The sequence below is a fragment of the Vanellus vanellus genome (assembly GCF_965231255.1).
Source record: "Vanellus vanellus genome assembly, chromosome: 3".
Classification (NCBI taxonomy): Eukaryota; Metazoa; Chordata; class Aves; order Charadriiformes; family Charadriidae; genus Vanellus; species Vanellus vanellus.
The window spans coordinates 53650304-53667726 of NC_138907.1; the positions used below are offsets into that span (position 1 = coordinate 53650304).

Below are 17423 nucleotides of genomic sequence, written 5' to 3' on the forward strand. Positions count from 1 at the left end.
GGATACTTTACCGTATCAGATATCTGGAAAGTGCATCTGACCCTAAATATTTAACCAAATTGTCTTGTCTTTGTTACTAGTAATCAAGCCGTTCAGTAATCTGAATGAGGTGGTGCAACAAAGTGTACAATGATAAAGTTTTAAAACGTTTTGGTTTCAAGTCCTTTCATGTCCATCAGCAACAAAAGCTATGCCAGGAAGAGAGGTAGTTATTCAAAAGAAGGGTGACCTTCTTGCTGCTCTATCCTCTCAGCCGTGAGCAGCAGAAAAATGTGCTCTGATCAAAATCCCAAAATGGAACAAAAAAGGAAAAGAAAGATGTTTTATAGCATGTACATACTGTAACTGTAAAAATACTACTGCATTCAAAGTGTTGGGCTGGGGCTCTTAGAGGGAAAAATGGCATTTTCACATGGTCGTTGTATTCATTTTGAAGATCCAGTTTATTTTTAATTTTTTTCTGTTCAGTTGTTCAGCTAAAAGAACAGAGTAAATGTGGCTTTTTCGTTTAATGTCATTAGTTAGTTCCTTTTGTTGACAACAAATTCTGAATTCTGTGTTGATAAGAGTCAGTTTCCCATGGATAAATAAGAGCTACACTTTTCTAATAACTCGGAGACATCTGAAGTGCCACAAGATCCTGAGATAAGAGTGGACAAAATTTTGCTCCACAGAAATAGGGATTGAATTTCATGTGCTGTACCACCAAGATTCATTTGAAAACAGCTGCCAGTGCAGCTTTTGCATTGCTGGCATCTGTAAGTGTACATTTAAAGATGTTGGAAGAATTTCTTTTTCCTTTCTCTCTCTTTCCTTCTCCTTCCCCTTCTGTTTTTTTTTTTTTTCTATCTGACTGTAGATTTATTTATATGTAATTTGCTGATCACTGAGAAGTGTGTGCGAAAAAAAATTGCCAGCCATTTTTAATTGTTCCAGATAAGGTAACCTAACAAAATATAGGTGGTGCATGGTATATAATTTCTTGTAGAGAATAGAAAGCTGAAGTGATAAATGTAACAGATTCACCTTCTAGTTTTATGAGTGCAGAACGAATGCATAGCAAATATGCTAAAGTTTCTTATACCGATTTTTTTTCTTATTTTGTAGCTCCCGCTCAGTATGAGTGTGGAAAATCCAAGTTCAGACCAAAGTTGTGTGCTCAAAGGATTGTTGCTGGGTGTATTTCGCATCCACACTCCTGGCCATGGCAAATCAGTCTCCGGACAAGGTATGGCAATTCCCCGCTACATTAGACTTTACATTCAAGAAACCTTTGCCTCTCACAGGATGCTACAGTATGTGATTGCAGCATTCTAAACTTGATTTTAATTTAGAAATTGTTACAGGCTATGCATTATGTGTGTTAGTCTTAAAGAAGGTCATTTAGACAACCAAGAATGCTCTGTTTTGTGATAAATACCTATAGAACCAATAGAACCACTAATTTCAAAACCAGTTTCACTAAAAGGCAGAATGACTTTAGATCTGTCACTATGTCCTAGGTAGAATCAGTATCCCATGAGTAGAAGCAACAGTTTGAAATATGGCTAGCACAGATCTTGATCGGTCCTTCCATATAAGCGTCTGATCCTACTGGCAAAGTTATCAGCAAAACTAGGAATCAAGGCCAGTTGCAGAGCTTTCTGACTGTGATCAGAGCTAGATAAAAGCCAGAATCTCTAAAACTGCACATAAGGTTTTCCAGTAATACAAACACTGGTTAAGAGCAAAGATCTCGGTGTTTTCATACAAGGCCTTATACAGGTGTCCACACAACATCATTGTAAGGACTATTTTTCAAGGAAAGTAAAATGTTGGTTCTTAATTAAAATGTAGAGTAATATTTTTAGTTTGTAAAGGCATACATGTTAGAAAGATTACCTGATGAACTGCTGTAGAATTTACTTCCCCACCTTAAACCAATGCCCTTTTCAAGCCTTTCTGCTTCTATTACAGTTTTGGCCTGCATTTCTGTGGGGGAACTCTGATAGACCCTCAGTGGGTTCTTACTGCCGCTCACTGCTTAGAAAAGTAAGTATCTGTTATATCCTGCACCAGCATTTTCTTACACTAGATAGAACATTAGAGAAGAAACAAAATGGACCCAATAACCAACCTGAGCTGTTTCTCAGCTCAACTTGAAAACAGTTGAGAATTGAGCTAAGTCTATTCATCATTCATTAAAGAAGAGTTTTGACTGAAGAAACAGAGCGACGGTGATGTTTCTTGCCAAATTGATTTCATGTGCCATAATAAAGGATTAAGAAATTAAGTTTACATCAACATCAAAGCTGGCCTTATTTTTCTGGCTTTGACAGAACCAGGTGCCCAATAAGATCATAAGTGGTCTACGTCCTGGGTGTGTGTTCATCAGCTCACCATGTGCAATCATTTCCAATAGGTTCTCACGGCCATCTGCGTATAAAGTATACCTTGGATTACACAGAGAAAGAGCATTAGAGGCATCAGTGCAAAAACGAGATGTTGAGAAATTGTTCAAGGAGCCGCACAGGGTGGACATCGCTCTGCTAAAACTGAGCAGGTACCCTTTCGCCTGAAGCATTCCTTTGTTCACAGAATCACAGAATCACAGAATCACAGAATTATCAGAGTTGGAAGGGACCTCTAGAGATCATCTAGTCCAACTCTCCTGCTAAAGCAGGATTGCCTAGAGCACATTACTCAGGACTGCATCCAGGCGGGTCTTGAAAATCTCCAGGGAAGGGGACTCCACAACCTCCCTGGGCAGCCTGTTCCAGTGCTCTGTCACCCTCACCGTAAAGAACTGTTTCCGTGTATTTGAACGGAACTTCCTGTGTTCTAACTTGTGCCCATTGCCCCTCGTCCTGTCACTTGGAACCAATGAAAAGAGCCTGGCTCCATCCTTCTTCAACCCACCCTTTAGATACTTGTATGCCATAATCAGGTCTCCCCTCAGCCTTCTCTTCTCCAGGCTAAAGAGTCCCAGCTCTCTCAGCCTTTCCTCATAAGGGAGGTGCTCCAAGCCCTTAATCATCTTAGTTGCCCTTCGCTGGACTCGCTCCAGCAGTTCCCTGTCCCTCTTGAACTGGGGAGCCCAAAACTGGACACAGTATTCCAGTTGTGGCCTCACCAGTGCCGAGTAGAGGGGGAGAATGACCTCCCTCGACCTACTGGCCACACTCTTCCCTATGCAGCCCAGGATTCCATTGGCCTTTTTGGCGACAAGGGCACATTGCTGGGCCATGGATAATTTACTGTCTACAAGTTCTTATGAGACAAGTTTGTTTCATCTGTTTTTTAATTAAATGGTGGTTGATGGTGTTGCAGAAATGTGTGTTTCTATACACATGTTGTTTAATCAACAATTTAAGACCCTCTCTTTCTTCCCTTTCTGCAGAAGTTCCAGTGGAAACCAAGGTGATTCAGCTGCAGGGCTTCAGAAAGGGAAAGGGCTATCTTGGGAGGGGAGGAGGGCTAGGGACAGTGACCTAGGCTGGCAATGCGCCGGGTGACAGCTGCTAGCAGGTGAGGCAGCAGAATAGGAGGAGGTAATGGCGAGAGGAGCTTTCACTCTGTCTCTCCCTACCCCCTTCTACCTTGATAAGGTAATGAAGATTGAAAGCTGCAATATTAGCATGATGTCACCCCATACCATTTCCATTCTGTGGTGGGGAGATTTCTTCTCCCAGCAGGTCTGTCCAGTGTGCAGGCAAACAGTAGGCGTGTTTGATGCAATACCCAGTATGGCCCTTCTTGCGTCTGTTTCCATTCATCTGAAATGCTCAGCGAGGCACTGTGCAATCAAAAGGAATACATCCATACAGCTGCAAGCAGATGTGAACACGTGGTGTTTGTGCTTTCATTTCCATGGCCGCAATACAGGTCCAAAACAGATACAGGGTGTCCTGGTTTCAGTTGGGATTGTGTTAATTTTCTTCCTAGTAGCTGCTATGTTTTGGATTTAGTATGAGAATGATGTTGATAACACATAGTGTTTTAGTTGTTGCTAAGTAATGTTTATAGCAAGTGAAGGACTTTTTCAGCTTCTCATAGAAGCTGAGAGGGAGCACAGACAGGACAAGCTGGCCAAAGGAATATTCCATACCATAGATACCATGCTCAGTATATAAATGGGGGTTGTCCGGGGGGGCAGGGATCCATGATCCCTGCTCGGGACAGGCCGGGCAACTGGTCATCTGGTGGTGAGAGCAATTTATGCTGTATCACTTTATTTTGTACGTTCTTTTACCATTATTATTAGTAGTATTAGTATTATTTTCTTATTATCTTCCATTACTGTTCTACTAAGCTGTCTTTATCTCAACCCACGAGGGTGGTTTTTTTCCCTCCTTTTTCTCCCTCTTCTCCCTACCCTACTGAGGTGGGGGTGGGAGGAGTGAGCAAATGGCTGCATGGTCATAGTTGCCGGCTGGGGTCAAACCATGACACAGGGTCAGCACAATTAATGTGTCTTCTTTCTTAGTTGAGCCTAGTCTTAGCTGCACCCAAAGGCAAGTCAGACTGACTGGGGTTCCGCTGTGTGCTAAGAGTCCAGTTTGAAAGTGATTTATAAATAGTCAGACTGGATGCAGACAGAGCAAGCTTACACCTGTGTGTTAAATGCCACTGATACATACCCCTACGTAGCTTTGTAAATAGGCATGTTGGCTATGCGTTAGCCTAAGTCAAAATATTATCCTGGATTTATATTAGTAATTCTAGAATCAAAAGCCTCTAACTGTTCTCCATTTCAGATCTTTTCCTTTTGTGCGTCACATTCTGAGGATTAGAGCCTAAAACAAAAGCAGTTTTGCACAGCAGAAAAACTCCTTATCTGAAGCTCAGGATTTCAAAGACAAGCAACTGACTATATATAAAATCTTTTTAGAAACCTGAAGATGGTATCAGGGATAAATGTGCTAATAATTGTTCCTGAACTCTTCTTTGTTTCTTTCAGCCCAGCAGTCATCAATAATCATGTAATCCCGGTTTGTTTGCCAAAAGAAAATGCTGTGTTAGGAGGAAGAGAGGAGTGCTATGTGACGGGCTGGGGAGATACAAAAGGTGAGACAGTGTTAACACATCTGAAAGCTCTGTGTTTGGAGATTGGTACATACTTGTATCCATAGTGTATTCTCTTTGTGCCAAAAACACCCCGCACAAGCTTGCGTGCATACCTATTTCACCCAAATTCATCAGGTACTGCCATTCTTTCCCCGGTCTCCCTCTGACTTAGAGCCGTGTAAACTGAACCCCCCTAAACCAGTGCCAAAAGAGGAGAATCAGACCTAAAGAGCTCCTAACTCTTATCTCTCAGTCCACGGTCAGAAGGAAAGTTTTTTATAGATTTAGGCTATTTCTTAACCACGTGAAGGTGAGTTTGCTCATTCTTTTGAATGATTTCTTTCTCCCAACCAGCCTGGTTCAGTCTCACACAAATATAAAAGTAACTCTCATTTTCAAAAGCTCCCACTCTGTCCTGGTTGAGAAGGGCAGCAGTATCTTCTCCGCCTCCTTGCTTCTGCCTGTTCTGCCATTTTCAACTGTTTGTTTCCTACCTCCTTTCTTCCACAGAGAAGAAAACTCAGTTACAGAGAAAAAAAATGGCTTGGGAATGACTCCCACAGATATCAGTGGATACTGGGTCCATATGGATATACTGTGGGAGCAGGAAGGTCAATCAGTGCAGCGTGGACTTTGATGGTGGTAGAGGGTGATAAGTACCATGATAATGCTTACTGGGTTTGGTATCACTTCATATTATGCATGGAAAGTATATGCATAGCACATAAACTTTATGCTTATTTTACTGCTTATCCATATCTCCATATTTGTTTTGTGGTGTTCATTTAACTTTGTCATTTATTGTGTTTTGTTTTTATTTGCAAAGGAACTGGTGGTGATGGCTACTTAAAGGAAACTGGTTTCCCTGTAATTGAGAATAAAATATGCAACCGCCCTGAATTTTTGAATGGTAAAGTCAGAAAACACGAGCTCTGTGCTGGGAACATTCATGGTGGTACAGATAGCTGCCAGGTAAGAAAGTCTGAGCATCAGAATTGGTTGTAAGCCCATTCAAATGAAATAGTGCTTTGCTTTCCGGGCTTTAGAGGCTCAGAATTAACCTTGGGATGTTGCCACACCACGTGGCATACAAGCTGAAAAATGCACATGGATTCTGCTCTTCCCTTGCTCCCTTGACTGCTGCTAGGAAGTGGGGCAGGTAAGGCTGAACTACCGAGCACATGGTAACTCCCGGCTGCCCAAGCCAGGTGTATGGAAGCCAACTTAGAATGACTAATGGTCTGATTTTTATTCCCAGACCACTTTGCTTGCCTCAGCCAGACTAGCTCCAATGTCCGAGCTAGCTCAGTTAACAACCTGAGACATCTCAGTTAGCAGCTGAGGAACAATGCAATGAAGCCTGCCGTGCAGGCATACCAAGGGCCAAAGAAACTACCGATTTCCAAGTTTTGGTGCCAGTGCCTGTGAAAATCACACAGGGTGAGGCAAAATGCAGGCTGGACTTCCCATTTGCTGAAAAGGAAGAATGTGGTTGGCAACAGATCATCTCACAAGTGTGGTATGAAGGTGTTCTCCAGAAGTCTAAATTTTGCAATTGAGTTCTTCAGTTTCTATAAATAGATGAAAGGGCTTAGAAAAGCTTAATGTGGAAGCTCTGTGGAAGGGGAACTGGTGGACAACAGGATGACCATGAGCCAGCAATGTGCCCTGGTGGCCAAGAAGGCCAATGGCATCCTGGGGTGCATCAAGAAGAGTGTGGCCAGCAGGTCGAGGGAGATCATCCTCCCCCTCTACTCTGCCCTGGTGAGGCCGCATCTGGAGTATTGTGTCCAGTTCTGGGCTCCCCGGTTCAAGAAGGACAGGGAACTGCTGGAGAGGGTACAGCAGAGGGCTACAAAGATGATTAGGGGATTAGAACATCTGTCCTATGTGGAAAGGCTGTGGGACTTGGGTCTTTCTGGTCTAGAAAAATAGAAGACTGAGGGGGAATCTCATCAATACTTATAAATACTTAAAGGGAGGGTGCCAGGGGGATAGGAACAGTCTTTTTTTCAGTGGTGCCCAGTGGTAGAATGAGAGGTAACGAGCCCAAACTTGAACATAGGAAGTTCCATCTAAACATGAGGAGGGATTTCTTTCCTTTGAGGGTGGCAGAGCACTGGCACAGGCTGCCCAGAGAGGTTGTGGAGTCTCCCACACTGGAGACATTCAAAACCCACCTGGATGCCGTCCTGTGCAACTTGCTGTAGGCGACCCTGTTCTGGCAGGGGGGTTGGACTAGATGATCTCCAGAGGTCCCTTCCAACCCTGGCCATTCTGTGATTCTGTGATTCTGTGATTCTGTGATACTGAATCAAGATGGAAACTTTCCTCCTTGAAAAGCTAGAGATGAGTCTGCAAAGAAGTGTGAAAACAACAGGGTGCCTGCCCCAGACGGCAGGTCAAGGTCATTGCCAACACAGCACAGCTGCCCTATGCACAATCACTGTGAATGGCAAGCAGGCCATTGAGGGTGGTGCATTCATTTTTTAAGACACATGGCTTGAATGCATGCATTCACTTGGGTTTGGATCATCAAGTAACAACAGGAAGGCGTGAAGACCTCAGAAAAGAGACTGAGGGAGGAAGCGCATTTTAAGTTTCTAAGGGCAGTCTGATTCCTCCTCACCAAATCCCCTTACTTCAAAAATAAATGTAATACCTGTGTGATGGGAACAGATGACTTTACAAAAGTGTTCAACAACATGCATAGAGAACTCTTCTCTGGCTAGAGCTCCATATATATCTTTGCACGGCCCTCACACATGAGAGGTACTTCTGTTTCTGTGCCTCCTGTGAGAAGGCCCCTCTTGCACATGGGTTTGTCTGTGAAGGAATCATCCTGTTCTTTCTTTGTTTAGGGGGACAGTGGAGGACCTCTAGTCTGTCTGGACCAAGATAAATTTGTCCAACATGGAGTCACCTCTTGGGGCCTTGGCTGTGCCCAACCCATGAAACCTGGTGTTTACGTTCGAGTTTCCAATTATATTCCTTGGATTAAGAGTGTAATGGAAATCAACTGATCCTGGGTATGGACTGTCCTCTCCTGGAAAGCAGTATGCACGTTAGAAATACAAGATTCCAAGTGCAATATTAAAGCTACAATCATTCATAAGAAAGTAAAATAAATATGATCATCCATTTTAAATTGCTGTAAATTAACAGTTATTGCCAAGAAACCCAACTGACAACGTGTTACCCTCTGTCTATATGTTCTATGGCTTGCTATGTTTGACAATAGACTTACCCACCTCTGAAATACGTGTCAAAAATCCCAACCTCAACTGTAACTGGACATCTGCATTTCAATCTTCTATTACGTTCTACAATGACTTTTTCTTCAAAGGTTGACTTTCCCAAGATGTCGTGCTTCCAAAAAGTGAAGAAAGGAGAATACTTGTAATTTTCTATGAGTTGTCTGAGCCTCCTACCAATTTAATGATACAAACTGAAGAAGTTTCCTGTACATGTCTCATAGCCTGTGAAGTTTTATTAGATATATCCAATTAACATTAAATACACAGGATGGAGAAAAAAAAAAAAAGCAGCAAAGACATTTAGTTTATATTTTCATATTTTTAATTGTCATGGAAATCTGTGTGTCAGCAAAAGTACAAATGTTGCATCAAAGATATAAAACAGTGAATAAAAAATAGCCTCACCCTAAAGTTAGTCTATAGTGAAGACAGAAAAATAATTGTCAATCATTACAGCAAGTAATGACAATGCATTAATGTATTATAAAATTTTCCTGGCCATAGTACCCACTTGTTTCACTGTATAACTTTCACTAGATAACTGTTACACATACATTTTTCGTCTCCAGAAGAAAATGATGTACACATGTCTGTGGTTATAGGAAGTGAAAGCTTAGACCTTTAGAAATGCTTTCCAGGGAAAGCTTGGCTCACGCTCGCCAAAGTTAAGCACTTGCTAACTCTGAGCAACCGCTTCCACACTGCACCCTTTGCATGTCGGCCTGGGAGCAGCCCACAGGTGCCCAGGGACCCCCGGCTCTGCATGGCGTCCTCCCTGCCTCCCCAGTGTGTGCCAAGTCTACTCCAGGTGACACAGCTGCTTACCGGGCTGAGATTTGTCTAGCCCACTTTCTGCAGCGCAGAGGTCCACTCCCAGGCACTCCAAGCTGGATGTCATTTAATTTAGACCGTCTTTTTAATTTTTGTATGCATGTACATACAAAAGGTATGGGATGCATCGAGTTTTTGTTTTTTTTCTCCCATAGACTTAAAGGGAGATGGAACTATAAAACAAGGTTAGGTGGCAGGGTGATTTTTCAGGCTTCTACACCTGGACCCTGACTCTGGGAGAAGCAATGATCTCAGGGCATTGCCTTCCTGAGCAGGAGCAGCTCCGATAAAGCATTCCCCACCCACCTCTCTGGTTGGGGGGATTCACTGGGCACAAATACCTTTCTGCATATTTTATGTATCTGTTAATTTGGATCATTAAGTCAGCCAAGAAATCTGCATATTACTTCCCTAACAACAGAAATTCTGTGTTGCAGCTTGGTCTTTGATTTGTACAGCTCTTCAAATGTGAACTCTTGCAGGCATGGTTAATACCTGGCTTGTAGGCAGACAAACCCACCTCTGCTGTCCTTGCCAAACCCACCAGAAATGCCTAGACATGCCTGAGCAGCTACAGAAGTCCCACCTCACAACCTCTTGAAGCATGTAAATTGTGATCTTTTCCTTCTGCAAAAGTGTCAATGGCAGTAAAAGTTGCCATTTACCACTAACCACTCACACAGACTACATGAAGTAACAAGGCAAATTTAGTGGCAGCGGCACATTTGGAGAAAATAGCACATTCACTTGTTTGTTGGTCTGGGGAATGTCTTTGCAGGCAGGCAGAACGTGGCTCCTGGGTTGCTGTGGTCATGTTGAACATGCCTCTTTGGCAGCAGTGAGGTGATCCTTTGTGTGCTATGCACATCACATCTCTCACTGAGCCTCTGAAGTATAACACATGCGGGACAACTAAAGGTGGCAGTGTTTGGTCCCTCCTGAAGAGGTGCCTCTCACTGAGGTGGGTCACGATAGCCCTTTAAGTGTCAACCCATGTAGTTTAGGAGAACTCTGCTCTGCTGCCTTAGAAGTTTGTAGGACTTTCCTGTAAGGCTCAATGTATTAAGCAGTTTGAGGCATACAAGAATTTATAATAACTCTTTTTAAACAAGCCACCTGTCCAATGGTCTGCATCACACCGGCTGGTTGCCCCCAGGGTCCTCCCTTGCTGAAGCTCTCCCTCTGCTTCCACCACCTCATCTGTCCTCTCTCACCCATAACAGTGTAACCCCACAGTCACCAAACTGCTGGTCATACAACAGGTTACTGCCCACTTCAGAACCTTCATGAGGCAACCCAAAGTCTCCCAGAGACAGAAGGATTTCCTGTCTTACAAAATCCCTGTGTTAGGGGTAAGAGTTAGCACAGGAGCCATAACCAAATACAAACTCTACCTGAGTACTCTGTGCTGAGACACGGCACCCAGTCAGTGCAAGCCCACAGCTTCCAGTTCAGGGCTGGTCCCTGCCAGCCAGCCCCAGGGAGTTTATAGCTATCTGCAGAAGACTGTTGGTGTAGGAGGAGTTTTCTCCCTGCAGCAGTTGCTCCAGTTTTGGGTTGTCTTCTAGATATCGCCAATTAGGCGGATATATTATGAGATGCTCATTTAGTTTCATATCTTTCAATCATTACTGACTTTTGCTACGCATCCCATTGACCTTTAACTATGCCTCAGAGGAAGTTAGAAACAGCCTTGAAAGACAGCCCTTTATCTCTAACTGCTCAAAGTATGCAAACATTACACTGAGACTACTAGTAAAGGTCCTGTTTTCCTCTGGCAGGGTTGGTGGCATGGGCAATTGTCGGAAAAAGGCAGGGAGAGTCGGGAACTGTTGAAATGTACAGTATACTCCTCACCATAGGAAATCCCCCTGTGCAGGCACCTGCCTATATGTGCTTTTAAGACGGTGAAGCTGGAGCAGTAGTCATTTGGCTGCACCGACTGTAATGTTAGCACTACTCATGAAGGTATGAACCTTCAAAACTCACTCCTATATTTGCTTTTGCCAAATAGGTTATTTTCTGAGCTAATAAGGCCATTATGAGAGATCATTGGCTTTCTTTTGTTTATTTAATTCTCTTTTGGTAACAGGATACCTTTTGAACACCACATCGTCTGAAGCCCTTCACTGTAAGGAGTGTATCGTTTACCTTTCAGTGGCCAGGACCCAATGTTTGACGAAGATCATAGAGCTGAAAGGGAAACTAGGCTGTCCCTGCTACCTGCTTGCAGAGCCACAGATTCAATCTCTTCTGCTACATGTCAGCTTGAAACAACAAGGGCCAGTTAACACTCCCCTCCATAAGCAAAGCTCTTGTCTAATCCCTGCGCATCTTCCCAAAACAGCTTAACATTCCTGTCAACAACCCGAATAATTTATGCCCAAGAAATAAAGATGACAAATAATAATAATGGATAGAACACAGAAATTGGGGGGCATCTTGGCAGTGGTCAGGGAAAGGGAATTTTGTTTGTAGCCATGGACAGAGAGTATGTTTTAGAAGATCAGCTCTTGAAAGAGAGAGTTGGAAAAGCACCTGATAGGGGAGAGCAGATAGAAGCCCTTCCCTCAGGAGACATGGGGGGGGGGGGTCCCTGGCCAGGGGACAGGACAATGGGGTGGCACATGAACCCCAGCTGGGTCTGGGGGGAGACGCTGATGGGCAGCAGAATGATCTGACCTACAGAGCTAATGCTGTGTAGGATGTGACACCTACATAAAGCCCTGGGAAGGAGAGAAGGAGGACTGCTGACACATTTCAGAAAGCCCTCGAACAAGGAGGAAAGCCGGGTTTCTGTGGCAGAGGTTCCCTGGGGGAGAGGAGCAGACCAGGACGAAGGTCTCCTGAAGCATGCCTCTCTGACCGGAGAAAGGACCGCCCTGATCAGCATCCTCATTCCTGAGACATCAGATCTTCTGTTTGTCCAGATTCTCCAGGGGCAAAGGAGAACTCGTTGAAACACTCATCCTCTCTTCCCCAAAGTCACCCAAACCTTAAACAAGCAGCACCGTTTCCAACCCTCCACACCCAAAGGTGTATGCTAACAATAGAAATAAAGACATATATAAAGAAATAAATAAGAGCTCACTGAGCTGGATAATGCATCTTTTTTAAGCTGTTCTGTTCTCTACCAAGAACCACAGAGTGCTCCCTTCCTGCAAACAGCATACTCAAAAAAACTTAATTTATTCCATATTTATAGAAGAATTCACCGCTTGTTTTAAACGTCCTTATGCCTAGAAAAAGAACATGGAGTTTAATCCATACTCTGCAGCAAATTTTGAAGCAGTGGCAGCTGGAGAACAAATTCCCAGTATGGGAACATGATTCTTTGCTCAGTGCCGTCCTTCGAAGGTCAAATATAAGAGTTGGTGTCCTGGTGTTTCCATTTCTTGACACATTTACCAAAATGACTGAGGAAACAAATGAGGAGAGGGGTATAACGATGAAAGAAACAGGAAAAGACGTACTCCAAGTTGTAGTCCAAGCTGCAATACTGAAACATTTACTTTCTGCATGGAAAATTCTCCTCTTTCTTTAGTAGTTTGAGCACTGAAGTGGACAAAAGTTGTTGAAAGCCACTGTTTGAAACATTAATGTATAGCACCAACTCCTCAAGAATGTTACTGCCAAGCAAGCCAAGGTGTAAATGCTTCCTGCAGGCCTGCAGTGCAGTGAAGAGCCTGGCTTGCCCTGTGCCAGCAGTGGGAAAGCTGTGCCTGTAACTCTTCAGCTATAAACTCATCCTGTATGTGACTTCTCAGTGACTTCACAAATTGTGGAAATGCTCCCGTGATCAAGGGCCCTTCCTCACGGGATGCTTTGATTGAGGTAATGGCTGGTTTCCTTGAGCAGAGAGTTGCAGGTTATACCTTGCACACCACTACTTTCTGCTTCTAGAGGGCCACAAGACAACTTTGTCTCTATCAAAAAAATACAGATTCTATCCCCATGCTTTTTTTTAACAACCCGCCTTAGTGCTATTGAAAAGTTCACACTCCTATTGAGGAAAATACCACCTGCTCATAACATCATCCTGACCGGGCAATTCACTTCGACACTTGAAAAACATCAATAATTTATGACAGCTGACAAGGTTGGAGGAGAACACCCTCAGGAAACCTCATCCAAGTAAACGTAAGAAAATACATATCATACCTTGAAAGCTGCTCCACATCCTCCACTGTCTCCGGTAAGGAGATCCCCTTTGTCTCTGGTAAAAGCAATACTAGGAGCCCGCAGACAACTGCGAGAATAGCTACAATGGACATTGAAGAAATACAAAAGCAATAAGAAAATTGTTACTTTTCATATTTTGTGGGTTTATCCACTGAGGAAAGTTTGTTCAGATTAAGATTAAAGTGAGATTTTTTAAGTGCAACGGCTATTTCTGATTACATACTCTTATCAAACACCTTTATGCTACGTTAATTTAACTTATTGCAAAAAAAAACCTGGAGGGCTAGGGGTTGATTTGCAGGCCAAATTGCCCCACAAGGGAGCTCTTGGAGGTCAAAAACCTGAGATAAGTGCACATGGGCAAGTGCATACATACTGCACTGGAACCAGGATGGTATTTCTCACATAAGGCAAATCTGCCTTTGTTCAAGGGGCTCTATCACGTGGATGCATCTGTGTTTCTTGAGACCATTGAGATTTTCCTGAAATACTCTCTTTGTGTATTCATGGACAAAGTAGATTATGTGATTCTGAATGAAAATTCATCCTTGGGAAAGAGAATTCAGATAGAAAGCCAATCTGAAATAGTTCATCAAGAATGGTTATTTTGGAATAATTTCCTGCATAGATATAATTCAAATAATGTAATAAGTCAAAAATAGAAAGGCTGGAGCAAAAAGTAAAATCCCTGACTGTTGCACAGTCCTCTCTGTTCCTCTCTGATTCTGTAGCTGTTTACTGAATTCTGCAGCAGCAGATTTTCAGAATTAGATGATGTGAACAGTAACACTGTATACACCTATTCTTGGAATAATGGTAATTTTTAAAAAATATCTCTTGTCTTTCGATTTTTGTTTTCAAGCTAAAATTTTAATTAGCACCAGTTTCCCTTCTTATTCTATCCTATCCCTTTTGCTTTTTTCCCAGTCACATGTATCTCCTGGAAGTCTGGTTTAGCCAGACTCCCGCTTTCTTGTTAGAAATAACTAATTATTTTTTGTTCCCACAGGATTAATCCACAGGGCTCATTTTTTTCCAAAATGCAGCTGCAGAAGAGAATTTGACAGGAATAAGTAGTTACGGTTAATACAACATCCATAGTCATAACTGTTTATACCAAAAAACCCAAACCAAATATTTTTTAAAGGGTATTACCCTCAACTGTTGGGAGATTAACCTTATTTCTTTGTAATTACAGAACTTAGATGCAAGGTTTCTCAGTCTTAAAGCACCTCACATAGTTTCTTTCATGTTCCTTCAGCCAAGTCACCCAAGCAGACCTGAGCTCTCCCATCATGCCATGAAATCACTCATGTTTCATCCATTTGCCATCCAGCTTCTTGTTCTAGGCTTGAAGGTTGAGAGGGGCTGGTTTAAGGGGCACATGAGGCCACACACTACACTTTCACTCCAAAAGAAATGTTCTGTTAGGAGGAGGATGTTTAAACCAAAAGTACATTTTAAAATCAAATCTTACTGAAAATAATTAGAGGTAGCTCCAACCAAATGGATGCTAATCGGTAAAGCAGGAATGGGGCTATGATCCCACCAAGGTCACACAAGCTCGAGCACAGGGAAACACCAAAGTTTCTGCAAAAGAAAAATAGTGCCAGATATTTGAGAGGTGCTACCAAACAGATGAACCAGCAGTGTAAGGAGCAGAATGTAGACTTAGCGCCAAAATTATCTCGTCGAATATGCCATCCATGTTGAGCAGTGACTATTCAGTTAGAAAACTCTGGAGAAAACCAAGTTTTACTAAAAAGTGGTGAAGAAGGGAAGAGGGAAAAGCAGAGGGAAAAGTTGAAAGTTTCCTAGGAGTTTTTGACGTACCTCAGCGTCGTAGGGTACAGTTCAGTGTTCACAAGATAGACGATTTCAAAAGCCATCGTGATGGCCAGTCTTCCCAGTGTGGCGACTGTCGTTTTGAGCCATGCGATATCTGTTCATTCAAGAAGAAACCCAGGTGAAGCGTGCTTTGCTGTGCCAGCAGAGCATTTCTGAGAGCCCCAGGTGCTGTCAGCAGAAGCTACGTCACAGAAACACTGGACCAGTACAAATCAGACTGAAAGGCCACTGCTGTAGATATCCATCTATACAGGTATTTATTGCTTTCCAGCGTCGTGGGAGACTGCTTTCAAGAATGAGAAATCCCTCCCAATCAATTGATTCAAGATTCTGATGGGGCATAACAGCATGGGTGGGGGAACGAATGTTAAAACTTCCAGGACCACGTCCAAATTGTGCTCTCGAAAGGAGCATTTATTTATATAGGGATGTTATGTTGTAAGAAATACAACTGAGTCACCTCCCAAAGCCTTCTGACCACAAAGAAGCTGCCTTTAAAGATGCATCTGCAGCAACAGTAAATTAATTCTCCCTAGAATAGGCCTACTACACTTCATAATTTGTCTAGTCATTGCACATTAGACACGCTCTTAATAATGCTACTCCTGGCCATCTTCCCCCTTCCCTTCCTTGGTGCTTGTCTTTGTACCTGGCCCGAATGGCCCAGGGGCCTTAGGCTCCCCTGGTGGCTCTGCCCAGCTCTCCCAGTTCTGCTCGAGCCCTGGTGCCCAGCCACTGCCTTGTACACATCAGCAAGGAGACCTTATACATTGGCAGGGAGTGTGAAGGTCACATCCACACCGCAGAGCAGAGCCATCCCGTCTCGCAGTGCGCAACCCCTCAGCACTCCAACTGCCCTCTCTGGCAGGCCAGTGGCCTCTGGAGGAGCATCACAAGGAATGCAATAAGCACTTCTGCAATGCTCTTGGGAGAAGACAGTCGCCTATACGGTCTAACTCTGACCATGCAGATGGGGAGGCGAGTGAAACAACAAGCCTGAACCTGGCACAAAGGGGAGCTCTGTCACTGGAGAGGGCTCTGGCAGTGACTGTGTTTTCTCAAAACTTCAATAGGAAGAACAAGAAAACATTTCAGCTTGCTCTGAACCAAAAAAAATGAGATGTTTGGGGCTATTTCCCTTCCAAAACAACCAAACAAACCACCATCAAATTTCATCCCATGTTGCAAGATGCTGCCTTTGCCCTGAAAAGTTCTGTTTTCAAACACTTGTAAGAAAAGCAAAAGCTGGAAAGAACAAAACAAATTCACGTTGTCTCCTTGGCATCCCTTCAGTCCATCAGACCCCTAAGGTGAGGGTGACATCTGTACGCCTCCTCCCTCTGCCAGGGGACTCGAACTGTGTGAGCACCCCAGTGTGACTGAGTGCTCACAAGCTGCCGCTGCAGCTTTTCCCATCTGTATAAACAGACCTTTCTTGAAAGCAGGACTCACACCTCAGGTGTCCCATCTATAATCCCTAGGCTGTCCTCTCCTTGCCTGGGCAAGGCCCCCTCAGCACTTCACCACTACTGAAAGCAGGCCAGTGGCAGCACCCTGGTGGCCCCAGGCTGCTGCTTTCTCCCCTTGCTCAAGTCATACCAGCCCTACATGATGCTCCTGCACTAACCCCAGACCTGCTGTATTGTGCTTAGCATATGGTGTGGCTCAAAATACATGAAGATGCTAAAGGCAGGTGTCCTGCAGGAGTAATTGCCCAGTGCCGCTCTTTATTTCCTCCGCCTGTGACAGCCCTAGCTCCAGGCCATCAGCAGTCCCCAGTCTGCTCTCCCAGTAGGTCCTTTGTACTTTTTTCACAGATGGAGAAAGATGCCGGCAAAGTCAGTAGACAACATGGTGACTGGGCCCTCTGTGCCTGAACTGCTGTGCCCTGCATTGGGGTAGCTGCCACAGGAGCACAGGGCAGCTGTCATCTGCTCGACACGTGGTGGCTCTTCTGAGAGGCACACAGCAGTGGGGACCTGGGGAAAGTCTGCCGGGACAGCGAAGTTAGTCTTCACGGGCTTCTGTGGTCAAACTGAAGAATACAAACAGCGCGTGCACCAGGAACAGACTGTTGATCTTCCCTCTCCATTTCCCTCTCCTGTTATTTCTGCTTCTATTAAAGCAGTGAAGCTCCTCAAGCTTACAGTATTAATTTTAAGTACTTTTGGAGGAATCCCATTAAAGGGAGCTTAACTGAGATGGAGGTGAACCAACACGCCTCTTTGAAGGATTTCATTTCGCACTCACCACAAACCT

The 17423-nt window shown here is 43.8% G+C and overlaps 2 protein-coding genes across 2 annotated transcripts in view; one reads left to right on the top strand and one right to left on the bottom strand.

Moving 5' to 3' along the window:
- The window catches only part of LOC309670599 (plasminogen-like), a gene marked incomplete at its 5' end in the record, with an annotated part of 29022 nt that extends 20866 nt beyond the window's left edge, over positions 1-8156 (top strand). Inside the window, 6 exons of the mRNA XM_082481601.1 lie at positions 1108-1228; positions 1957-2031; positions 2402-2542; positions 4940-5046; positions 5873-6018; positions 7908-8156. Coding sequence (XP_082337727.1) covers positions 1108-1228; positions 1957-2031; positions 2402-2542; positions 4940-5046; positions 5873-6018; positions 7908-8069 — 752 coding nt within the window. The 3' untranslated portion in view covers positions 8070-8156. The remainder of the gene's footprint in view (positions 1-1107; positions 1229-1956; positions 2032-2401; positions 2543-4939; positions 5047-5872; positions 6019-7907) is intronic.
- Positions 8157-12492: 4336 nt separating this feature from the next.
- Positions 12493-17423, bottom strand: part of SLC22A3 (solute carrier family 22 member 3) — a gene marked incomplete at both ends in the record, with an annotated part of 31988 nt that continues 27057 nt past the window's right edge. Inside the window, 4 exons of the mRNA XM_082480321.1 lie at positions 12493-12550; positions 13296-13395; positions 14794-14906; positions 15150-15258. Of these exons, the coding sequence (XP_082336447.1) occupies positions 12493-12550; positions 13296-13395; positions 14794-14906; positions 15150-15258 (380 nt within the window). The remainder of the gene's footprint in view (positions 12551-13295; positions 13396-14793; positions 14907-15149; positions 15259-17423) is intronic.